Genomic DNA, 25,498 nt, shown 5'->3' on the forward strand with positions numbered 1-25,498 from the left:
AAGTGATTATGAGAACAGGGACAGATAAATATTTTATCTATTCTCTCTTTCTAACTTTTTGATTATTTATGTAAATGCAATGTACAGAAGACGTGTCTATACTCTTTATTTTCCTGTTGAAACGAAAGCCTACTATAAGAAATTTATTGCACCAACAATTTGTATTGTTTGATAAAAATAAATGAATTAAGAAATTCTTTAGCAATAGGAAGTGCCCTTGTACAAAGTTGCTGTATTTTCCTTCTATGTACAATACGTAATAAATTTATACAAAAGCATTGAAAGTAATTTCTTTCTTTAAAAACCTAGTAAGAGTGAGATAATAAGTCAACCTTGTCAACATTGTTTATGTATTATGGCTCGTGCAGCGGTCTGCCGACTGAGGTCGTGCTGGATTAAAAGATCCAGTGCAGTGGGCCCGCGTCCAACACCTAGCTAGTGGTCGTCTGGTCGTACGAACTGCAACGACGACTGATATTGTTGCCAACTAAGCGCAAAATCTAGCGCATTTTCAACTTTTCATATTGCTATAAATTTTCGATTTAGCGCTTGTCCTCAGCGATAATTGGCAACATTCTCGATAAATTGTGTGAGTTGGTGTTGTAGTTACCAAACATAATGCAATTAACTATTTTTATTTTGGTTTAGAATAAATTTCACCAAATTTTACAAAATGGGTAAATTTAATAATGCAGTTTCTGCATTTAAAGCCTTAAATGGACTGATATGCGTGTATAAACCGCCTACTGTATCTATAAAACTAGTGCAACATACAATTATTACTAACTTGTGTAGAGGTTAGTATTTTGTACATTGTTCACTTCCTTCGTTTACATCCACACAATATACACTTTGGTAAGATAATAATATGAAGCGACTTACGTCAGATCTCTGACACCTTATCCTCATCCTCACCTCATCCATAACATGTTTACACACACTTCAAATTGTCTGAATATATAATTTCCCCTGTCTGTGAAAGCAATCCGAAAAGAGTGTTTTACAAAAACAGTGATGTTAAAATTGTTTTTTTAAACTTTTCAGATCTAAATAAGCTGCCTGGTCGGCTACAAGAGAAAAGAGTTGAGATAGTGGGGCCAACTAATGCTCCGATGGATGTAAAATTAGTCCCAAACCTAGCGGATGATCCTTTAGTCTGTGGACCAAGGTACCTCAATGAAGACTTCCGGTGCAGTTACGCTACTCACTTAGGATTATTTAGTAGTGGAGTTTTATGTAAGTATTTTTAGGAGAATAAAAAATAAAATTTTGCAACTATTAGTGTCTGGAAGAGAAACTCTGCCAAATTGTGAAACAAAGTCTCATAATCATAATTTTACATTTCAGTAATAGGTATTAATGCGGGCACCAGGCTAACATACCACATTAATGTCTCCCGGCCCACAAGAGCTTACAAAGTCCACGGCCAGTTGGGTAAAGCTACGGACACATATTTTTGGAACGGAAAAACTGTAGAGAGGGCTACGTACGGCCACGTGACGAGAGCGAAGATAGATGAGGTAGTAGCTCATATGCAATCAGCTCACCAGAAGACTATGTACGAGTGAGTATGATGGAATTTTAGTTAAATTTGTAACTTTCCCCAAATATATATAACCTGTCACTCTTTTTCCATCATTAAACTATTTAGCTAAATGTGTCATGTTACAGGCTATCTGGCATTCATAAAGACTCACAAACGGGTTACGAACTGGCATCTCAAGGACTCATAAGGCCAGCTAACAGCAAACTGCCACTTGTTTATGGAATCAAATGTGTTCATTTCGCACCACCTGATTTTACATTAGGTAAGATAAGAAAGGGACCACTCCATCTCTTTTCATAAAAGGCGACTAAGGGATAGACTTAAACTTGGTATTTTTCTTCTTCATAAAATGACAGGCTTCTCTTCTTGGCATATCAGTCTTTTCAAGACTGTTGATCAAGACATAGTCTACCCCTCACGGGTCATACCCATAGATGTGATTCTATATACATGTAAGGTTTTATTAAGCACTAGCTTTTGCCCATGACTATGTACACATGTTCTAGTTATGAAAATGAATTATCCCCTATCTATATGGTCATTTATGAAAGTTTCACCAAAATCTGTCCCATTTCCCATATCAATGTGTTCAAGCCAACAGGGTTTTATTGACAGATACACTTTGTCTAGTTTTATAATTTTATAAGCTTTATTAAAATAACAATGTAATGTCAATGCCTTTAGTATTTTATTTAGATAAACATAAAGTCATTCATGCATTATTCATTAAAGTAAATATTTTTATATACTTACAGAAATCCAAGCTGTAAATGAATATGATCGATACTTATGGACAATAGTTCACGATATGGCCGTGCAATTGAAGACCGCAGCTCACTGCACTGGATTACAATGTATTCGGCAGGGCAGGTTTACTACGGACATGGCTTTGTTACGGAAACACTGGCAGTTGCCGCACATACTGGATAATATGGACATGTGTCACCAGCTCATCGAAGAGCATGAGGACATATTGCAGCCGCAGACAGCAATGTTATCTCAATAGACACTAACTTCACAAGCAGTTTTATTTGTCCGCTAGCTGTGCCTGCGATTTTGTCTGCATGGAATAGTTATTTTGGGCATCATTGAAGTCTTCAAGAATGAATAATTTTTTTTCCACATTTTCCATTATTTCTTTGCTCCTCATAGTTACAGAGTGATGTTATATAGCCTAAAGCCTTCCTCGATAAATGGTCTATTCAATGCAAAAAAAAACCTAAGATTAGCGCATTCAAACAAACAAACTCTTCAGCTTTATATTATTAGTATAGATTGTGATGTAAATAGAGTTATAGACTTGTATCTTGTTGATAATTAATTTATTTACATGTTTAGCACATTTGAACAAAGCCAAAAGTTCACCCTGCAAGTTGTTGTGTAAATATACATTTTAAATAAAAAAAGGATTTGATTGAACTTATTTAATTTCATATCATATCCCTTAAATTAGCTTATCACTTTTCACTAGAACAATAGTGTCAGTCTACATGCTTCAATAAATTCACATTTATTACAATTTAACTCTGCTCATGTTAACTTTGCATTAAAATAAATCAACTGGCATTTGAAGATGGTGTTCCTGGAGTGTTCCCTTGTTTCTCCATCTGCTCTATCCGTTTGTGTCTGATCATATTAGACAAAATACCATCAAACGAAGTAGTTTTCTTCTTTGCTGAGCCTCTTAATGTGTCCTCACCATCTCTACGGACTCTCAAACTCAATGAATTCACTTCATCCATGAAATCAAAGTCTGATTTTTCCTCTCTGGCAGGAGACGCAGGCATTTCGGGCTGATTAGCATTGCTCACAGGCACGGGTGTAGGCGCTCGCCTGCCGGGACATTTCCACTCGAGATTCAAGGACCCACTTTTGCCGATACTGTTGTAAAGCTCCTCCAACTCAGCAGGGTCAGGCATCCAGTTCTTTCCAATGAAAACTCCGGTCTTTGATAATTCGTCATCGGAGCAGGCTAGTTCCCAATCGTCGCCTTGGAGCTCAGTCATTATGGTTTACTATTTGGTGTCATAAACGCTACAGAATGTTATTTTTGGAAAATTTTATCGTACCATTAGTCAATTTTATTATCGTATGTACTATTAGTCAATATCATTATTAGATTAAACGCCAGAGAAAAGAAAACTGCAAAACAAAACAAGTCAAACCAAACTAATTTGTTTTGTAATGTCATTGTCATGCCAGAAAATCAGTGCTGCCAGCCCCAAAAAACTAAAAAACAATGAGTCGCCTAAAAAAACAGTATGTAAAAAAAATGGCAGATTTCATAATTTTGCTCATATAATTATAATTAATATACAATTTTCTTAGTTAAAAGAACAAAAATCAAAGTAAAATATTTTTTCAGTTTCAATTGCCTCATCTTCAATATTTTCACACTCATTATTATTTTTAAAATCATACATATTTTTCTTGAATTTCTTCATGTGTAGCTTCAAATGAATAGCAATTGGTTATTTCGGATTTAGTATAAAATACTTCTTTAATAGTTATAGTCGATATTCGGTTACGTAATTTAACTAAGGAATATACTACCATCTAGTGTCATTGTGTTTATTTTGTAGTGGTTATCAAAAAATGTTTGCAGAGTATGTAGTATAATAAATGGCGCCGAACGCTAGTTGAAAAACAGTAGAAAATAGGAATCAAACAGAAAACAAGGACATCAATGTGAAAACAGCCAATCTACTGTTAAAACAGTAAGGTTGGTAACACTACAGAAAATGTCCACAGAAATGTCATAGCTTGACATTGACACAACACGTTAGTCACCATGCCTTAAACCATGTGTTTTTGACGTTTTCATTTACCGAAGTAAATAAAGTTGCTGAAAGTTTTCATGGGTACCTATCATTCGTTATTTTTTGTGAGCTAAATAAACGAGAAAGTCTAATATGTCTTCGAGCGAATCAGAGTCGAATGAAGAAAGGGAACGCATTTCAAGGTTTGTACCTAAAAATATCATACCACTTGTTTGTAGTTACTAACCTGAAAGTTAATAATAAAGCATTACCATCTTCCAGGCTCGGAGACTGCGAGGTATGTGGCGATAAAGAGGCCATATATTCCTGTCCCAAATGCGAAGTGAAGACATGCTGTTTGAGCTGTGTAAGGATCCATAAAAAGGAGTTGGAATGTGACGGCGTCCGCGACCGCACCAAGTTTGTTCGGATGAAAGACTTTACAGACACAGACCTGCTGAGTGATTACAGGTTGTTGGAGGAATGTGCGCGGTTCGTGTACAGCGTAAAACGTGATGAAAAGAAGAGGTTCACTAGAATTGACAAGGATTTGCCAATAGTAAGTTTTGCATTTTAAGCTTTTTTTTTTATTTCTTTAAAAGCTTGATTTAGCTCTAGGCATAACTATACAGTGCATTTGTCAACAGTTTCTTTTGAGAAAATTGGTATCAGGTTGTTATGGCACCCAGCTTATAAGTAGACCTTAGAATTTGACACTTGTGGGATGCGCACGGGCAATTATTAATATAAAAAATAATCTTCTGTTCAGCATCCATAGATTAGAATTCTGATTCAACTCTTACTCGCCATTCTCTGCACTAAAAACATTCTTTGTAATTAAATACATTATACTCGTACAAGTAGACACAATCTATGACCAAATATTTAACCAATAAACTAAAAATTCCCTTTACAGCATCTGTTCAAATTGAAAATGGCGGCACGAAAAAGAGGTGTAGTTCTCCAATTCTTAGCTCAAAACTTCTCAAGGCATGCATCGAACACTACTCGCTACAACTACAAAGCTAACATTATAAACTGGAGAATTGAGTGGGTGTTTCCCAATGTGGAATCGGATCCTGTCAAATTTGTTGACGAACGGTGCTCAGAGCATAAAAAGTTGGCCGAACTTCTGGATAAATATTTGAATCCTGATGCGGAACCTTTCGAAGGATCAAAATCATTGAGTTTTTATAAGTCGGCAGGTTTTAGTGGAGTCAAAGTACTGCTTAGAGGTAAGCAACTTTTATGCAATAATCTTTTGAAAGTGGAAGAGATGTAGTCTCTGCCTACCCCTCTGAGAAGGAGGCTTGATTTTATGTTTTTATTAAATCTTTTTCACATGAATTTTTTAAACTGGTTTCATCTATACTAATAACTAGGTAAAAGATTTGTATTTTTGTATGTCTGTACCGGATAAACTAAAAAATACTAAACCGATTTTGATGTTATTTGGTACACAGAATATAATAGGCTAGATTTTCTCTGGAACTTCCCACAGGAGCGAAGTCCCGCGCAAATGCTAGTTTTATTTTACGGCCTTTGTGGCGTAGCGGTACTGCGTTTGTCTTGTCACCTGAGTTTCCAGGTTCGAATCATGACCATGGCAGGCAGGGCATGATGACGAACTTTCTCTGATTGGCCCAGGATTTGGATGTTTATCTATAGTATAAGTACTTATAAGTACTTATTATAAAATATTGTATTGTTGGGTCAGTAGATTATAGCACAAGTGTTGAACCTTTCTTCGAGGCTAACTCGATCTGTGTAATCTGTCCCATATACTATATTTATATATCCCAGCATATTTTTTTTTTAATTATCACTCTTAGGCAAGCATAGTTAAATACTTTTAATTATTTTTTTCAGCTGAAAAGGTGAAAGGTTCCGCTAGAAAGTTTTTTGAGCTGGATCCCACAGAGTCGTTGGCGGAGAATTTGTCCGGCAAATGCATTGTGGAATTCCCCATCATATTTGTGGTACTCAAGGACCATGCTTACAACTTTGAAATTATTACACCAGGTATGAGAATTTATGTTCAATTAATAGGTACATCATAATAACATTATACGAGGTCTTAAAATAATATAAATTAGTCAATAAAGTAATAGAACAGGCTATATTAAATTCATTACGTGAATTTTCAGTTTCAATTTTGATACCGTAAATGATTATTTATATGTAGAATTTATATTCAATCAAAATATTATGGATAAGTCCATTTTAAAAATTTCAAAATCATTTATATATGATGAGGTATTCCATCAATTAATTTTAAAAAAATTGGTAAAACTACTTATCCTTGTAACATCACACTCAAGTAGCGTTTTGTAAGAGGCGTTTTGGACTCGCCCAAATAATGTGTTATGTAACATGTTATAACTCGGCCAGTTTTTTGTTTATTGATGCGATTATTTCACCAATGTTTTAGTTGTTGTGTAACTAATTTTAAACACCTAAACAAAAATTATTCATCATTCAAGTTATCAGGAACTGACTTTCAGTAGTTTTAGTACTTCACTGCTTTGAATAATAGAGCTCAAAATATATATTTTTTTTCAGAAGATACCTTTCACAACACAGAAGATAAAAAGCCCGACAAAAGACGAGAAGATACTGGACTACCCACAAATGAAAATGTACCACAGAATTTTGTTGAAGAGCGACCACTCAACAAAATACCATCAAGAAAGCGGCCGTTATTAACTGAGAAAATTGCCAAAGAGAAGGAAATGGAAATACAGAAAGAGATAAAAGCGGAGAAGAAGAAGAAACCAAAGAATCTTCTCTTTACAACTGGTTATTCTTCAGAAGAGAGCATTACGGACAATGACAGTAATGAGGAAGGTAGTTAGAATAAGAATACAGTTTATGTTTGGACAGTTTGTGTTTTATTTACTTTTCAAACTTAATATTATAAATGCGAAGGCTGTCTGTGAACGTTTTCATGGCTTACTTGCATAACTGGTTGTGAAAACTGATATAAGATGTAATTCGAATATGTGAAACCAAAAGTTTGGCAAAATCAGCTGGGTTATCACAGAAAAAAAAAAAAATTCAATTCAAATAGGTTTAGGTGCCGGCCATTATTTGAAAATAGCATGGAACTTACACTTCCAATTCTTTGATATAAAATACTAGATTTGCCCATATATTGGTCCTTGGGGAACTTTGAAACTTTCAGATATAGACAAGAACTTAAGAAGAAAAGGCCTGTTCAAATATAATTGTTGCAATATTATAATATTTCTATTGCAATAAGTGTTTTCTGTGTCAATACAAACAAGAATTCATTTGTAGCATTGATACCTATTACTTCTCCATATTTTTCAAAGTTGAACAGATTTTGTTGGCCAACTTTCACAGATTTCATTACACCCTCCGTCCTTCTTCTCAACTGAGAGTCATTGCTCGCACTTCTATAAATAAAAATATGCCTAGAAGCTTCGCACACAACACTGTATGAGAAATTCGGAGGGCACGTGACGAATTTTCGATTCTGTTTAGATGATTGGACATAACCAAACGCTAGTAGCGTTCCTTGGTGTTTCAACGGCCATGTGTCAGAGTTGACGAGCTGTGCGTAGGGTTGCCAGATACAAGCGTCCACGTCGTGCCGTAGAGCCAGTGCGGGGGCCTCTTGGTTGTCAATGTTGATGCTGAACAGGTACTGGTGAACACTGAGCGATATTCTGTGTGTTATTTGATGGCTCCCAACATCCATTCTCACTGAAAACAGGAATAGGTTCTAAGTAAAACACTGCAGGTTTAATTTTAGTATGTGTTACAAAATACACATAATATTATTTTTCTACATACATACATACAGTCACGTCTATATCCCTTGCAGGGTAGACAGAGCCAACAGACTTGAAAAGACTGAAAGGCCACATGCAGGTGTCCGGCTTAATGGCTTTGAAAATTTTCTTGCTGGGATATAACAACATAGTAGTTAAGTTTATTTGGTAAACTATTTCTGTTCCTATTTCTAAGAAAACATTTGACTTGCTTCATGTACTATAGTATAACAACTATAGTTCACAATTAAATTTTACCTAGTACAGTGTCTTCTTCAGAAGCAGCATCACATTCCTCCAACTCCTGTGTAGACACACCAGGCATGGCGTCATCAGCTTTCACCTCGGTTTCAGAACACAAGTGAGCCAGTCTCCGATGGGCTTCCTCCACCAGGCTGGCGTCCATGATCTGCTCTCCCTTACTGTCCCCTCCCTCCAAAAGTTCATCCCAAAGCATGCTGTCCGCCTTCGTAATTAATATATCTACTTTTCCAGAGTCTTCGACGTTCCACGTAGTGAACTCACTGTCCACTTTGTGCCTCAGTTTTCCATCAATAAAAATGTTTCCAGCGTAACTTACTTTTATACTAGTGGGTGTTACCTGGACGTGTAATAATTTCTTATTAAAATTATCTTGAAGTTGCAGCGTTATTGATATATCTTCAGTCGTTTGTAACCAAGTATAAATAATATTCCTTGGTTCCTCTTTCGTTGGCTCTGTTATTTCTTTTTCTGAATCTGAAGTGAATTTAAAAGCATTGTCGGATGCCACGTACAATGCTGAGCAATTTGTCTCAATCGCCGCATAGTGGACTATACCTTTGCCCTGAAGCTGCCTCACACTGGTTTGTTTCCAAGTTTGTTTACAATTTACGAATGTGACCCAGGTGAGAACCGTATTGAAATGTTTCTCATTCTGCTCCACTGATTGTAACAAACAGTGAAGAGATTCTTCATCATTTTTCTCTTGGTATCGGGAGTCTAACACTATAAAGTATTTGCCTTCCCCTAGAACGAGACTGGAATGAAGTGTTTGCCATGTACACTGGCAGTATCTGTTTCTGGCGCCTGTGTCCACAATGTGTAAATAGCCTGTGCCGTCGCTCACGACAGCAAGGCTGGCCGAAGGAAACGTGAGGCACAAGTTGAAATGGCCAGATTTCCTTTCCTCGTGTGCTGGAATATCATATACAACTTTGTTCTGAAACTTGTGGTTTGTATTCTCAAATGTGACGTAGCGTACCTGCTGTTTTTCATCAATGTAATAGTAATTAAAGGAATAATCCCAGTAGTCAAGCACCAGATGGTTTTGCAGAGCAAAAAGTTTAGCGTGGATAAAGGAATACTGAATCTCATCTGGAAACACCCTGTCCACAGGCGACTCCAGTTTAAACGTGTAATGCGGCAGGGCTTGAAGATTCAACTTGTATCCTTCGAATTCGTGATCTAGTAAGCGCCGGTCTGGCCGTAATTCAACAAGAGACGATGGCATATTCAGTTATTGTCTTTGAATAGTGATTTTGAATTATATTCAATATAGAACATTAAAAACCAAATAACTCCGCAAAAGTTGAATTCGTAGATTGAATTTAATGAAGTCGTCGAAGTTGATTGATGGATTGAAGCTTCTTTTGATAATCATCATCAACGTCAAACATGACGTTGACTTGACATGACATATTTCTTAAAACAATAGAAACGTGATGAGTTTCTGGCTAGGCTGCCAAAGTTAAGTCGTGATTTATTTACGCGTTGTGCAATCGAAAATAATAAGGTTACAATGTATACATACATACATATACATACATAAAAAAAAAATGTTACGTATCAATTTAAAACAATTCTAATTAGATTTTTAGTACCTATCTACATACATACATACAATTTTATTATGAATCTCAGTACATGTATAAGTAAGTTTTATATAGTATATCAACTTTACACATAATAAATCTTTGCAATATCCGAAAGGGTAAAAACAAAGATCTATTAAATAAATTTAAGATCTTATTGTACTCATATTATGTAAATAAAAATATGAATTTGAGTAAACACATACAAAAATGTTTTACTCACAAAAATTCAGAAAATTGACGCGATGGTCTGTTTTTAAGTGTATAAAAAGACAATAAAAGTACTAGAAACTAAAAACGATTCCATAAGTAAAATCATATTGCATGTTACAGTTTGCAAGTTTGTGGGTGTATGTATAATGTTTTTGGGTAAACATTGGGAATACATAAGCTACTCGAGTTGAGTTGAGAGTCATAACTTCGATCTGGGCACGCTTCTCATTTAATTTGTTTATATTTTTATGTTAATGTATTCCTGTTTATCAAGAATGCTTTAAGATGTACAATTTTGCACCTCCACTGCAAGTAAAGAAAAAGAAACCGAAGACATATCACTGTCAAGCTGTCATGCACATCAGATATTTTTTCCGCGGTCTTTATTTTTTGTTTAGAAGTTTGAAAACCAAAATTCACCAAAATGAATAAATATGGTTCTGAGGTTAAATATTTGTGAACGCAAAGTGAAATCAATGCATAAATATATATTTTTTTCTTTACAAGTGTTATTATAATTAGCCAACTGAAGTTATTTTTCAAAATATATAGAAATGAACGAATATCGTACTCTTTCCTTTTTTACGGAAACTCCTTGTGTATGTATGTTGTGAAATATTTAGAATTCCATTCATTGTTGGAATTATAACTATGAAAAGACATGCATTTCTTTCATTACAGGAAGATTTCTATTCATACTTCAGCTTACAAGACTTGATTGATAAAGCTGTGTTGAATAAGGAAGTGGTGTTGAGGTGTAGAACCATAGGAGTCCTGCAAAGTATTCATGGGAAATTTTTTCTCTCAGATGTGAGTGCAAAATGTGTTTTTTTTTGTTAAAAAAAATAATTATGATAAAACATAATTTGTTTCATTTCTTACTGCAAATATTGATGCTAGTTTTATTAATATTTTATGGAACATTTGTCGTGTGGATTCCGGCGCCAATAAAAAAAAGAATAGAACCACTACATCTCTTTCCCTAATGTCATTAAAGGTGACTAAAGGATAGGTGTATCAACTTGGGATTCTGCGCTTAGGCAATGGGCTAGCAACCTGTCACTATTTAAATCCCAATTCCATTATATAGCCATACAGTTGTATGTGGCCTTTTGGCCTTTTTAAGATGGCTCTGTCTATCCCTCCAGGAATAAAGATGTGATAATATGTACGTATGAACACTTACCGTTTAGATTTATATCTATTTCATACTCACATAATATATATTTTTAGTTAAACCGTCCAGTTAGTTCACGCGAAACCATGGTTCAGGTGTCTGTTCTATACTTGAAAAATCCTCCGCCTTCGTTGGTCAAACCATATCCAGTCCAAGTTTATGGTACATTACAGTGGAGAAATAAACCTGTCATATTTGCAAAAATACTACAGGTAATAAATATTGTAATTCAATTTTGAGAGCTACTTGTTTGATAAATTCTGATTAAATTTCCTGGTTCGTGAAGGTGATCTTTATAATGAATACCTATTATGAAAGTGTAAGTGATGTGTGGTTCCAATAGAGAAAAGAATAGGACTACTCCGAGTCTTTCCCATGGATGTCGTAAAAGGCGATTATATACTATTTGAGATTCCTCTTTCAGGTGATGGGCTAGCAACCAGTCACTTTTTGAATCTCAATTCTATCATTAAGCCAAACAGCTGAGTGGCTTATCACTAAGACTGTTGGCTTTGTCTACCCCCGCAAGGGATATAGACGTGATGATATGTATGTATGTTGGTATTTTATAAGTATCCCAAGTTTATAAAAAAAGAAAGAGAAATAGCTGGCACACTGTTTTTTTCTACTCTACCAGACGAGAATGGAATTACACTAAATGTATTTGCGCTTATTCCCTCAATCGCCTTTAACGACATCATGGGAAAGAGATGGACTAGTCTTATTTAAAGTTCCGGGAACCACACGGCACTACCACCACATACAGGCTGTACATTAAAATTAGTCAAATAAGTTTTTTTTTAATCTACTTTAGACAAAAGCAGTTTTAAATATTGAAGCAAACATTAAAATGATTATTTTCAGGTACTCAACACGTCAAATGCTTTTAGAGTTCGAAATTCCATGAAGAATATTGCCGAGAGACATCAGATCCATCCCTCAACCACGTGACGAAACGGGTGTTCCGGAAAATAATCATTGATGATTTTTATAAAATAGCTAAGTGAGCAATGATGGATTATTTTGATCAAATAAAATGAAATGTGCAAACATTACGGAATTAAAAAAGTTATTAGAAAAGAAAAATGATGGAGAATGTTCCACTTAACTCTATCGTAAGTCTTAAATATGAGAAGAGTGTAAAAATTGCCGAAAAATTCAACTAGTGCCATTATGCACCTTTTCAGTGTTCAAGGTACAAATAAATAAATATTGCGAGCTAAGATTGAATTTGAAGATTAAAGTTAATATATGTTTTATTGCCATTTTTTATTTAATCATCCTCTGACCCATGTAAATATTGTTCTTCAGAAGAATCGAAATGCCGTGTGGTTCCCGGCACTAATAGAAAAAAGAATACGACTATTCCACGGATTCCCCATTCCTCATTCCCCACGGATGTCTTAAAAGGCGACGAAGGGATTGGTTTATCAACTTGGGATTCTTCTTTTAGGCGATGGGCTAACAATCTGTCACTATTTGAATCTCAATTCTATCAAAAAGCCAAACAGCTGAACGTGGCCTCTCAGACTTTTCAAAGACTGTTTGCTCTGTCTACCCCATAAGGGATATAGAAGTGATAATATGTATGTAATCTAAATTCTGGAAAATAGTATTGATCTTCTGCCTGTAGTCCCAGTTGCATCCTCACCACTCTGGAGAGGAGCCCGGGGTATGCCTTTAACTATGGCTCCTGGATTGGGTGAGTCAGGATTTTACACGAAGCGACCTCCGCTACCTTTGCAAGGAACCTACCTCATACTGGATGTAGATAGGATGTAGTAGGTTGAGGCTACGTTATACCACGGTCCCTAATAAGCATTATATTCGTAACTTTGTATATTAACAGTAAATATAATAAGTTAATCTCATACATCGTTATTATTGGAATATCCGTCAACCCTACATTCTTAATCAATTTAGGGTTGACTTGACGCAGACACAAAAAAAAGTCGAGTAAAAGAATGAATTTATTAAATCTTAATAAATAATATATTAACAATATGTGAAAATGTACAACATTCCCTCACCAAAATTCACCGGCTTTTTTATACAAAAATAACATTACATTGGCAATGAATAACACATTTTGTGGAGATTACATAAGCTATCAGTATATCTTTAAGAAACGGTTTTCGATTAAATAACTAACCACCAACTTACAAAAAAAACTTAGTACACTGGATAACCTTACATTGCAACAGTTTTTAACTATTTATAAATGACACAGTTATTATACGCACACGTAACGTTCCTATAATTTATCTCGGAACGTTTCGAATCATGTTACAATGATCGTACGTTATACATGCGCGTTTAATACCTGTATTATATATAAATAGCATAATGGAATGCTATCTATTTTGGTACCTCTATCTCTAAACCGGAACAAGGGAAATACAGACAGGGGTGTCAATCATTAAAATTAGTGAGTCACTCAAAATTTGGAGTCGCCTACCCTAGTACGGCCATGTTTTGCGGAAAACGGCAGACTTCTTGGGGAACAGATGTCTAGTCATGCCGCTACCGCCTGGACCAGGTAGAAGAGGCAGGCTAAAAGACCATGGCTGGACGTCGCAAAAGATGATAAGCGAGCCAATAGATTAAAATCCGAGAACGCTGAAAATCAAGTGGAGAGAGGAGTCGGAAGGCGGACCCCGGACCCGAAACACTCTTGTGGAGGGTGCAATCGGGAACACGCAGAGATGAGAGAGAGTCACTCAAAATTTGGGAATTTTTGGTGCGAAATTGGGCAGGTAAGTAGGGAGAAATGTAAACTTCTCTCCCCAAGAGGTAAAGATGTCTAATGGATGTAAATGACAACTCACGCCAGTTGAAGGATTTGAGTGCGTTCGACCTCAATCATCCTGGTGGTAAGTAAGATGAGGCCTAAAATGGTGCTCGCAAACTCAAATAATGCCAATTCACTCATGCCTTGAAAATCTCCAAGTTGTATTAGATTAATACAATAATTTAGTTCCATGATTGCCTACCAGATGGCGTTGTGTAAGCTAGTAGCATGGAAGGAGATTAAATTGGTAAGTAGTAAAATAAAAAAATTCTAAGAAAAAAGGCATCAAACAATCGCGTGACAAATAAATTCAATAGCTTCTTCTGGAATCGAATTATTCCCAGAGTCCATGGTCTCAGAGATCGTCCCTGGTAGACACCACGAGAATATTCAATAGTTCAAATCACATGGTTTAGTGAGTCACCAATTTTAATAATTGACCCCATATTATGCAAATTCTATGGGAGTAACTTTGTAACATAACTAGATAATCTAATTAACTAGAACTAGTTATGAAAAATCATTAAAATTGTTTTAATTTATCACAGTACAGCGGCAGCAAATGTTTTAATTATTGCTTGCTTGTTAGTGTAATAGATTTATAGTTAAATTTTGAAAAAAAAAACCGCATTTTTCTATTGTTTTATTGATATTGTACAGCCAATTCTCAATTATATTATTAAGCTTAACAGCTGAATGTGGCCCATCAGTCTTTCAAAACTGCTGGCACTGTCTACCCCGCAAGGGATATAGACGTGATTATATGAATGTATGTACAGCCAACTATGACAGCGAGTGACTTAATTAACCATTACCTTAGTACATAGTATTTCGCATAATTTAAGATGTTATATTTAATTAAATTACTCGTTTACCGAATTTCTTTTAATTAATAAAAAAAATATTTTTCTACATCATAACATTTATGCCGAGTGGTTCCTGGCACCAATAAAAAAAGAATAGGAACACTCCTTCTCTTTCCCATGGATGCCGTAAAAGGAGGCTATGGGATAGGCTTATAACCTTGGGATTCTTCTTTTAGACGTTGTTTCCGTCTACCCCGCAAGGGATATAAACGTGACTATATATATGTTTGTTGATTTATTGAACATATCAAATTTGGCAGAATCGTTCAAATCCACTGACTGTACTTACCTCAAATGGAATATTGTATTACATTTATAAAGTTCCAGTTCCAACCCACAATATTTTTATAAAGCTGCGCACACACTGTGCCAACCAAAGATAACAAAGCTTTCTCTTTGTTGGTCCTGTTTATATGGTTTGATAACTATTTTTGAGAGCCAATGAACATGAGTATAAATATGTTGGCCTTTGATAGCTAGGTGTGTACGCAGCTTGAAAAAATAATTACAAGCATTCATTTAACATCACCGAATGTGTAGAGGCACCTAGATTTCTCTATACACGAGCTTTAATCACGGACTGCTTTATATAACGACCCTAGAGAACCCAGAAGTATAGTACGAAGACCAGTAGGACAACAGCTCCGGCCGTGACTTTGACAAGCATCGACTTGGTGTTGAGGTACGTAGCGTCCTTCTTATATTTTTGTGTCATTATTGACAGGTTCTGTGTCTTTGTGTCCAATTCTGTGGATGGTAGAAGATTCAAGGTTTAATAAGTGTAACATTAGCTGAGTGACTCAAAATAAAAATTCAAAATTCTTATTCATTATTATAGGATACTTCATATCGCTTAATAATTGTCAAAACTTTTGGTTTCACAACATTGGTTGGAGTCAAATAAATTACTAAAAACTAAGTTTACTGCCGCTTCCAAGGCGTCAGTGCAGAAGAAGCGGTAACAAACTAATTAAGGTATTATATACGAGATTTATCAGGTTCAGATTTAACTGAAGCCATGAATTCTTTTTTTTTTATATACATCTCATCACAGTTTGAGCTAGCCTCAAAGCAAGTTGGAAGAATCACACGGCACATAAAAATCGTAAAATGCGACCAAGGGTAAAGGCACATTCATCAAATGCAGCTTTTACCATGATTCATATGAGTTAGGTTTCCCTGCAAAGTTCCCAAGGGGTCAGACCTGACTTACCCAACCCAGGTTTATATCAGGTTTATTATCGCACACCCAAGGCTCATCTCCAAAGAGGTGAGAAAGTAACTGGGAGGTAAGGAAGTGACCAGGAGGTGACGAAGCGAACAGGAGGTAACAAAGTGACGGAAGAGACAAAGTGACCGGCAAGTGACGAAGTGACCTGAAGATGAGCAGTGACCGGGTCTGACACCAGAGAAAGTAGAATAGAATATAAGTATCTTACCAGACAGCACAGCGCCCCTCTGCAGCACATCATCAATATTCTGCATCATGATCCGCTGCACGTCCCCCAATTGTCCCTGGAGGGCGGCGGTGGCCCCCGTGCGGCGAGCCCGGGGTCCGCCCTCCGCGTACTGCTTCCTGGTGCGCTGCATCCACGTGTCGAACTCTATGAACGTGTACGGACGTGTTACTGTGTTCACCTGCAATTGAAAGGAAAATAACAGTTACTTTCAAGAAGCGCCGTGTGATTCCCGGCACCAATAGAAAAAAGGAATATGACCACTCCATCTCTCTCCCATGGATGTCTATGATTCTTCTAGGCGATGGGCTAGCAACCTGTCACTATTTCAATCTCAATTCTATCTTAAAGTCAAATAGCTGAACGTGGCCTATCAGTCTTTTCAAGACAGTTGGGATATAGACGTGATTATATGAACATACATTCATGAAATAGGAAAACATGAAAAAATATTTTTATGTTTATTGGCTTTGGTTGGGTAATATGTTAATTTAATACTTCAACATTTCCAACTAATACTATAGGTGCCGTGTGGTTTCCGGCACCAATTGAAAAAGGAACAGGATCACTCCATCTGTGACGCAGTGGACGGCCTCTGTGGCGCAGCAGTAGTGCGCTTGTCTGTGTCAACGGAGGTCCCGGGTTCGAATCCTGGCCAGGGCATGATGAGAAATGAACTTTCTCTGATTGGCCTGGGTCTTGGATGTTTATCTATACATGTATTTATTATAAAATATAGTATCGTTGAGTTAGTATCTCGTAACACAAGTTTCGAACTTACTTCGAGGCTAACTCAATCTGTGTAATTTGTCCTGTATATATTTGTCCCGTATATATCTCTTTCACACAGATGTCTTAAAAAAAGACTGAGGGATAAGGACTTAAAAACTTGGGATTCTTGTTTTAGGCAATGAGCTAGCTACCTGTCACTATTTCAATTCTATTATTAATCCAAAAGGCTGAACATGGCTGAGTCTTTAAAAGACTTTTGGCTCTGTTTACGTGATTATAGTATGATTATACTATGTGATGATATGTATGTATTTAACTTTTGGGTTACGAAAAAATACTTCTTAACATTGCTGCTCAAACATAAGAAACAAAATACATTCTACTCTTACAAACAAGTTTGTGAAGGTTAATTACATGTACCAAGCTTGAGTGAATAATATAAGACTAGCTAGGATTCCTGACATTTCGCCTTATTTGATTTTTAGTGTCAAAAACATAACTAGTGATGCATACACAGTAAAGGTTAAGATTTAATAAATAAAAATGATTAAAACGCCAACTAACCCTCTTTCCGTACTGTTGATAAAACTCCTGTGCGATTTCTTCTAAATAACTGAATGCTAGTCTCTTGCTGTAGTTACGTTCGCACAACACGAGGTAGCAGATCTCATTCTCAATCAAATAGCTGTAAATTAAAAAATATTTATATGAATGAAAAATAATATTTGAATGAATGAATGAACTGATTGGAAACTTTCACGATACTTTATACTTTTTCTAAATAATAGAGGTACATTATGTGCACCTTTATTACATGTATTATTAATAAATAAAGAATGAATGAATATTTATTGCACATTAAAATTACAACATAAAGAGGCGGCCTTTCTACAATAACACATACATACATAAACATGTGTTTATCCTTCCTTTAATGGAGTTAGCAGATGACACATTTCCAATATAAATATATAAACAAATTTCATTACTCATGATAGAATTTCATCAGAAAACACCATTTTTGTGGCAATAAATTTAAATGTACTTAAGTGGAATAAAATTTCTATATGAAGTGTTCATAAAAAGTATTCAAAATTAAGGGAACAAGAAAATAATAAATAATAAGCGACATAACTCACTGGAAGAGATATGGTCCTGTTTCGATGGAGCATCGCAGGGGCGACTGGGGGCCAAGCTTCCTAAACAGCATTTTGGCCTGGTTCTGATACTCCAGAACGTTGCAGCCGCTCTGCGAACCACCAGCAAATTATATATAAAAAATAAATTTGTGAATAGGAAGGAAAATGAAGAGGGTGATTCGTATGACGTAAAGTATAGTAAAATAACTTTGATAGTGCGGGAAATGAGTTTCAATGTGCAGTAATACGTGTCTGTAAGAGATTGTAGTTAGAAAATATATAATACCTGCTCATCTTCTTGCATAGTAGCGGCGAGAGGTAACCCGTCGACGACCCGGGCGATCATCGTCATTAACACCATTTTGAATGATTTAAAGAGTTCTTTTCACTAGCACACGAAATAAAAGTTTCGTTATAACCGACCGCACATGAAAACTACTTTTTCTTTCTCATTATTTAGCGAATTGGAAACAAAAACGTGAATTGACAGCTGTGAATCTTACACGTCAAAACGTATTTTGACAGTAGTTTGTCACGTCAGCTTGTCTATGGATAAACTGAGATGCGTTCATAATGTTTTACGGCCGTGACTAGTGTTCTCTAGGACCTTTAAAATATTTTCGGCTAAGGTTTTGTTATTGTTAACTATTTACTAGCGACCCGGCCGGCTTTGTAGCATTTATAAACATAAACCTTCCTCAGAAAAATCAACGTTTCAAATAGGAAACAAATTCGTCCACAACTTTCCGAGATTAGCGTATGTTTGTATTTATCTAACGTTCAGACCGAGAAAATAAGGGGGCTTAATAATATGCAGTGATTATTTTTGATAAGAGATCGTGGCAAGTGGAAAGAGGTAGTCTCTGCCTACCCCTCCGGGAAAGAGGCGTGATTTTATGTATGTATTTTTTATGTCTCTCTTTCCGTATGATTTATTAATCAAATCAATCATTCTGAGGAGTCACACGATGATTACCTAAATCGCATAACGGATGCCTCAAAATAACTGCAGGAACAAGGTTTAACCGCTATTAGGCTTATATGAAACTAGCGACCCGCCCCGGCTTCGCACGGGTGCAAAATTCGGAAGTAATTATACATAAAAACCTTCCTCTTGAATCACTGTTACAAAAAACCGCATCAAAATCCGTTGCGTAATAGACTAAAATAGCGACTTTGTTTTATACTATGTAGTGATGTCTATAGCATGCATTGCATCAGCCTTTGGAATCAAGACATGTTCATGTTGTAGTTCGAAAATAACCTGCTTATGTAAAATCATTGTGTTTCTTCAGACTATGGTGCATCTACTTTCTTGCCCTGCATTTCTATACAAACACTGAATCCCGGCAAAATTGCGCTCCGACCAATGGCTTTATAAAACCCACACAAGTGAGTGACACATAGATAATTTGGAAGTACCATTTGGCTTTCGATGTATCACAGTGAACCCCTGGATGATCAGTATCATAGTCATGGTAAATGTTATCGTGAATTTTTCATCAAACTAGCTAGCATTATTCCAAACAGTTCAATTGCAATAGAAAGTGAAAATTCTACGTTTCACTTAGTCTCTGGTTTTGACGAGCTTAGGTAAGGAATGTCGTTTAATGTTTCAATACGTTTGAATAACTTCTCTTTACTCGGGGAGGTAATGGAAAAAAACAATACATTTGTATTTTATTGTGGATATTTTATTAACATTATCATCATGCATCAAATGTATGTGCTAACTCATTTACACTTATCACTAACTATACATAGAAAAATAACTTAACTAGGGGGCAGAAATACAGTATTTTGTAAAATTAAACAACTAAATTATAATTAAAATATCGGACTTTAACTGCATAAAACTAAAAGCAAGATCACTTTACCGCACATAACTCTCAGAATAATTAAAATTTTAATTTAAGTAATTTGTGATGAAAGCGCCATCTCGTATTGAGAGGCTAAAACTGGGTAGTTTAATTTTAAAAAATGTTTACATACCGGGATTGAAGTTAAATCGATATTAAACATCTGACACAGATTAAATAACGAACAATAATACATTGATATAGTATATAATTAACGACAAACAAACAATTTCTTCCTACGGCGACCACAGCGCCTTCCCCCGCCTAATGCCAAATCACTAACCTTCTCATTGCTTTCATGCAAAATATTTTCATATTTTACCTATCTAGCGACACCCGTACATCGTACATGTGTCGTGAGGGTGTGCGTTTGGTATGTTTTTTACAAATCTTCATTCTATTTACATTATTATCCGACGTCGCACTTTGCTACTACGGTAGCGCCACAGCGGGCGGCGCGCGAACGAATCCGCATTTCAAACCGTCCGAATTAATTTTAAATAAAATTTAAGATGCTAAGACTAGGCTCGATTAAAATAATTTTAACAATAATTTCCTCGAAGTGCTGTTATAATTTACATTGAAAATTTAAGTACATTATTTATTTAATTAGAAACTTTGATTTTTCAACAACATCAATGCGACTAAAATTATTTAAACTCCCAGAGCATAATTTTAAATGTTCGCTCAAACATTGCCTACTAACCGGTAACTCGCATTCACAGGGTCGATTAGTATTACACACTAGCCGAATTATAAATTCTGAGAGCATCCGCCTTCCATCGCGTGGTCCATTCATTACCTACTATTAATTAATTTATTATAAGTATATTACAATAAAATTTGTAACCTATAGAACGAAATTTCCCTAAAAGGGAAGACTATGAAGTGTCGGCTCGGTGGCGCGGCGTGGCGGGAGCGCGCCACGCCGCCGGCTCGAAAGAGCGACAAATAAATAAGTTAAATCTATAGATATTTACAAAAGCATAAGAAACGGTGCCGAAAAGAAAGGGTCGCCATGAGAATTCCAACTAGCTATATAAAAATACGATTAAAATTCCACTTTTAATTATTCAATAATATATATTTAGTTTATAATTATGTAATATAGAATTATGTAATCACATGGAGCGGGCACTGGTTTGTTCGAAGAGTTTGGACACTGAGATCGATATCCTGCGTTAGGACGCGTACACACTGGGAAGTGGATTCTGTGTTCTCGTGTCTTCAGTCGGTTCCTCGCTTAGCACCCATTTTCTCGACATCCCGGCGGCGTGCGCAGGCGCACACACTATAATCGAGATCCTAGCCTATTTTATTGTATTAAAAATATTGCGTTTCCGGAAAGTTGATGGCCTGCGCGTGCGCCGCTGAGATAGGGTTATATCAAATCCAGTACCTGAATTTAGACAGTATAATGACAATATCCTAGCGTTCATATTGGTGCCAGTTAACTGAGTCACCAGGCACTGGATCCATATTAACCCATCACAATAGAATCACTCAATCTCCTACACGTACAAAAGATTTTCTATTATATAATACACATCTTTGTAATATATGTATTTCTGTTTGTTTGTTTGTAGTACAAATTGGTTGCGAACTAGGCTATACCTTATTCAACCATTCGTTATGCACTATCTAGTTAAAGTATTATGATTCATAACATTGGACCACATATCGTAATTAATTATTAATAATATTTTATTCAGGTAACAAAAAATAGAGACTTCGCGCGTTTCTTATATATTTCTTGTAAATATATTCTTTATTTATTTTTAAACTGTGATTGATATGCACGGTGAAATTAATTGTTTATGAAAATACTGCAAATAATTTGAGTAAATATTTTTTTTTGTGATAAATATTCTTTGTGATATGTGAAAGAATGGCCGCGCGATGTCTCCGACCAACAGACTTACTACCGTTAATTTAAATAAACCAAATAAACTAGACATTTCACTTAAACAGCTCACTTATAGTAAACATCTATATATAATAATTAACACAATTAACGCACAAATCATTCCTTAACTATATTTATATATCAGATTTCTAACAGAAATTATTGGCAGTAGGTTTCAGTACTAGTGTAGAATTCGTTAACTCCACAAAATTAAAAAACCGTAATATCAATAGAAAATTCGGTGACCACCGAACGGACGATCCACATTGTACGTGAGTAGACGTAACATATAATATCGCATATAATATATATGTATATAGAATCAACATCAGAGAGGTCGGTAGTTCAACAAGGAGTAAATACGCGAATGGCCATTGTAAAGCACCAAAACTATGTGGAGGATACCATTTATGATATTTTGTATTAATATAAACATTTTAGTAAATATTTCTTCAATATAAACTCTTCTTTAGACTATAAGTTGATACTAATTGCATATTGTAAAACTGCATTTCGAATTATAAATTGTATAATCATCTGAATGTTGGTTGCGTAGTTTGAGGTAGGAAGTTCCGGCCGCCCGGGCTCTAACATGCAATATATAGAAACATTTAAATTCAATACAAACATTTAAAAATTCGTTTGAACAATATACAAAAAAGTCACTCCGCATATAACAGCTAGCAAATTTAGTGTTCCTCTTCTGAAATACCCCTAAAAATAGGTACCTATATAAACATTTGAGCAATCGATTTCGTCTCTCCTATTTTTGTATAAATATTAAATTCAATGATAAAGTTAATATTAGTTCGATTTGAGAATCTTATATAACGTTACAAATACAAGCGATCGGAGAACGTAATGCATGATGATTTGGAAAATAGACGAATTTTCTAATAGTGAAAAAATTTTAACAGTTCAGTTACGTATGGAGTTCATTCACTGCTATCACGCGCACTGGAGATTCGCTTACGCGAGCGAGCAGTCTATCTCGACGATGTCCTTGGGCACGTCCACGAACTGGTAGACCAGGCGCTGGCCGTCCACCTTGGCGAGGATGCCGCGCTGGTAGTAGTAGCGCAGGGCTCGCCCCATCGTCTCGTAGTTCATGTCCGGCTTGTTCTTGTGGAGCCCCCAGAGGCGGGACACCGCTTTGGAATCCACCAGTTTGAAGACGCCCTTCTCGCGGTTCGTCCACTTGATGTACCGCGGGCAGTACTCCCGGTCCTGGAGGAGTTTGAGGAGGAACTCCCACAGGTATGTGGTGGAACCCTCGCGGCTTTTGCGTTTGACACCCGGCGTCGGCGGGGCGTCGTTCCTCGGCCGCTTCTTCGGCTTGAGTTTGTTGTGGTGGTGATGCCTCTGGTAGTCCCCGATGTCGAAGACCGAGTAGGGGAAGTCGTCGTGGGGGAGGGGAGGGGGCGCGGGCGCAGCGAAGTGGTGCGCCCCCCCTCCCCCTCCGCCGTACCCGTAGCCGTATGCGTCGCGCTCGTTCACGCCGCCAACTGTAACCAAAGGAAAAAAACACCTTTAGAATGCTATTTGCATGGAAATATTCAGGCAACTGGATGTGCAACCATAAGCTTTTATGGGTTAGGTTCGGGACCTGACTTATGGACCTAAGATAACAGTCAAGAAGTCACAGAGCTCTTATTCAGAAAGTGAGAATAAATGGAATTAACAACAGACAATTATGTTGTCTATATATACAATGTTTGTCTAGACCGTAAACCGTGCCGTGTGGATCCCGGCACTAATAAAAAAAAAAAAGAATAGTACCACTCCATCACTTTCCCATGGATGTCGTAAAAGGCTAATAAGGGGTAGGCTTACAAACTTGGGATTCTTTTTTTAGGCGATGGGCTAGCAACCCGTCACTATTTGAATCTCAATTCTATCTTGAAGCCAAATAGTTGAACGTGGCCTATCAGTCTTTACAAGACTGTTGGCCCTGTCTACCCCGCAAGGGATATAGACGTGACCATATGTATATAATGTATGTAGATGTAGAAAAACATGCGATGTTTAGTCGCGAACGCTGATGTTGTTGACAGGGCACCATCTATGTATTAAATGTAAACTAATCCTAAACAATAGTGGGACCCGGTTTGGGCTGAGAATCGCGTCGCGTACCACAATCGTGTTGTGAAGCCGCGGGAGTATTTGATACATTACAATAAGTAAACTAATGCGTGGATGCTGTTTCGTAATTTTGTCACTAAAGTACATTGAGGCACGATGATTTAGTAATACATTCTGTAGATATTTAAACTGTTATACATTTAACAAAATACACGCTTTTCACGTGAGAAGAAAAGGGACCTTATAAACTATATATACTATATATAAACCTATACAACTAAATCCTGTATACTTCCTCGTGAATTCATGAGAAATCTCCACTGCGTATCTATTAAGACGGGCAGCGGAAAGCCCAGTTTACAGCAATATGGGGCAATAACTATCTAACTAACGGCTGCTAACACAATTCTCGATAAGACAATGAGCGCTGATAGCCAGTTGCGTCAACTTGCCGCCTTGACCCCGTTAGCATCGGGGGCTGTCGGTTTGGTTTTCCTCGGCCGTGTAAGACACTAAGTCCGGTGAAAATGCTGCAGTGTAGTTTGTTCCGCCGCTTCAAAAGAAGCGCGTAAAAACGCGTGCGCTTCGGAAGCAGTAGTAGTTATAGATTTAAGTGATGTGACGTCAATAAGTGATACCTTGTATCCAATTTTGAAAATCTATTTTCTATTCTATTCTAAGGCTTGGGATGGCCTATGGATGAACTTTTAAGTTTCGCATTTTAACAGAACGTGTACTTAATTTTGATTTTAACGCAAAATTTTAGTATAAATTTAATGTTTACAGCTAGAACCATCGTTTGCGAAATTGAAAACCTGTGTGTGAAAACGTGAAAAAATTATTCAAAAACACAGCTCAGATTTTTAAATTTGATCAAAAAATTGTTCAGAAATGAAGATGAAAGAGTAGGTATACGTGTAGGTGTCACTTTATTGTTTTGTTAGATCACCAAAAACAAATGACTCTCCGATATAGATTTCTGGCTGATTCAAATAAGCATCAATCAGAATACTGAGAAGACGTTAAACTTTTCAGAATTTCAGTGGAAACATCAAATGGATCAAACATTGTAGGAAGCGATAAAAATCATTTGTTTTCTTTTTTTAAAATACTCGTTCAGAAACTAGGAAGTGGGTGACCGACGCGTGTCACGAAAAAAGTATTTTTCCTTTGCACAAACACACTCATATGTCGTCGTATGACGTGTTTGACAGCCCGCCAACGCCAAGTAAATATTCCATTTTGTTTTTTTATGCTAACACATGATTGATATTAGTTTCTTTAATTGTAGATCGGAAATTGCTAATTACTTACATTTTAT

General features: G+C 36.4%; 7 protein-coding genes across 9 annotated transcripts in view; 3 read left to right on the top strand and 4 right to left on the bottom strand.

The window, feature by feature from the left end:
* Positions 1-598: 598 nt before the first annotated feature.
* On the top strand, positions 599-2,754 carry LOC106132922 (pseudouridylate synthase TRUB2, mitochondrial). Its single transcript, XM_013332493.2, has 5 exons — positions 599-797; positions 1,045-1,236; positions 1,348-1,564; positions 1,672-1,808; positions 2,302-2,754. The coding sequence occupies exons 1-5, from the start codon at positions 674-676 to the stop codon at positions 2,550-2,552; spliced, it is 921 nt and encodes a 306-aa protein (XP_013187947.2). The 5' UTR covers positions 599-673; the 3' UTR covers positions 2,553-2,754.
* Positions 2,755-2,995: 241 nt separating this feature from the next.
* On the bottom strand, positions 2,996-3,723 carry LOC106132925 (PAXIP1-associated glutamate-rich protein 1). Its single transcript, XM_013332495.2, has one exon. The coding sequence runs from the start codon at positions 3,550-3,552 to the stop codon at positions 3,103-3,105; it is 450 nt and encodes a 149-aa protein (XP_013187949.1). The 5' UTR covers positions 3,553-3,723; the 3' UTR covers positions 2,996-3,102.
* A 623-nt stretch (positions 3,724-4,346) lies between these two features.
* Positions 4,347-7,180, top strand: LOC106132903 (box C/D snoRNA protein 1). The gene is made up of 5 exons (XM_060954217.1): positions 4,347-4,508; positions 4,588-4,864; positions 5,222-5,540; positions 6,175-6,327; positions 6,868-7,180. The coding sequence occupies exons 1-5, from the start codon at positions 4,459-4,461 to the stop codon at positions 7,158-7,160; spliced, it is 1,092 nt and encodes a 363-aa protein (XP_060810200.1). The 5' UTR covers positions 4,347-4,458; the 3' UTR covers positions 7,161-7,180.
* Positions 7,180-9,700, bottom strand: LOC106132945 (nudC domain-containing protein 1). The gene is made up of 2 exons (XM_013332517.2): positions 8,361-9,700; positions 7,180-8,034 (listed from the first exon to the last, which is right to left on the bottom strand). Exons 1-2 carry the CDS (start codon positions 9,592-9,594, stop codon positions 7,544-7,546), a joined length of 1,725 nt encoding a protein of 574 aa, XP_013187971.2. The 5' UTR covers positions 9,595-9,700; the 3' UTR covers positions 7,180-7,543.
* Positions 9,701-10,622: 922 nt separating this feature from the next.
* On the top strand, positions 10,623-12,555 carry LOC106132926 (uncharacterized). Of its 2 annotated transcripts, XM_013332496.2 has the most exons (4): positions 10,625-10,767; positions 10,850-10,978; positions 11,402-11,557; positions 12,210-12,555. In XM_013332496.2, the coding sequence occupies exons 1-4, from the start codon at positions 10,723-10,725 to the stop codon at positions 12,294-12,296; spliced, it is 417 nt and encodes a 138-aa protein (XP_013187950.2). In that variant the 5' UTR covers positions 10,625-10,722; the 3' UTR covers positions 12,297-12,555. The 2 variants fall into 2 exon arrangements, with proteins under 2 accessions (XP_013187952.2, XP_013187950.2); XM_013332498.2 differs by lacking the exon at positions 11,402-11,557 and having other exon boundaries at positions 10,623-10,767.
* A 747-nt stretch (positions 12,556-13,302) lies between these two features.
* Positions 13,303-18,841, bottom strand: LOC106132918 (vesicle-trafficking protein SEC22b-B). The gene is made up of 5 exons (XM_013332489.2): positions 18,617-18,841; positions 18,331-18,440; positions 17,756-17,876; positions 16,442-16,640; positions 13,303-15,749 (listed from the first exon to the last, which is right to left on the bottom strand). The coding sequence occupies exons 1-5, from the start codon at positions 18,689-18,691 to the stop codon at positions 15,601-15,603; spliced, it is 654 nt and encodes a 217-aa protein (XP_013187943.1). The 5' UTR covers positions 18,692-18,841; the 3' UTR covers positions 13,303-15,600.
* A 1,161-nt stretch (positions 18,842-20,002) lies between these two features.
* LOC106132928 (ecdysone-induced protein 74EF) overlaps positions 20,003-25,498 on the bottom strand; it is a 217,507-nt gene continuing 212,011 nt past the window's right edge. For both annotated transcript variants that reach the window (XM_013332500.2, XM_013332501.2), the window contains one exon: positions 20,003-23,600. In XM_013332500.2, the coding sequence (XP_013187954.1) occupies positions 23,065-23,600 (536 nt within the window). In that variant the 3' untranslated portion in view covers positions 20,003-23,064. The remainder of the gene's footprint in view (positions 23,601-25,498) is intronic.

Source organism: Amyelois transitella, chromosome 4, assembly GCF_032362555.1.
Source record: "Amyelois transitella isolate CPQ chromosome 4, ilAmyTran1.1, whole genome shotgun sequence".
Taxonomy (NCBI): Eukaryota; Metazoa; Arthropoda; class Insecta; order Lepidoptera; family Pyralidae; genus Amyelois; species Amyelois transitella.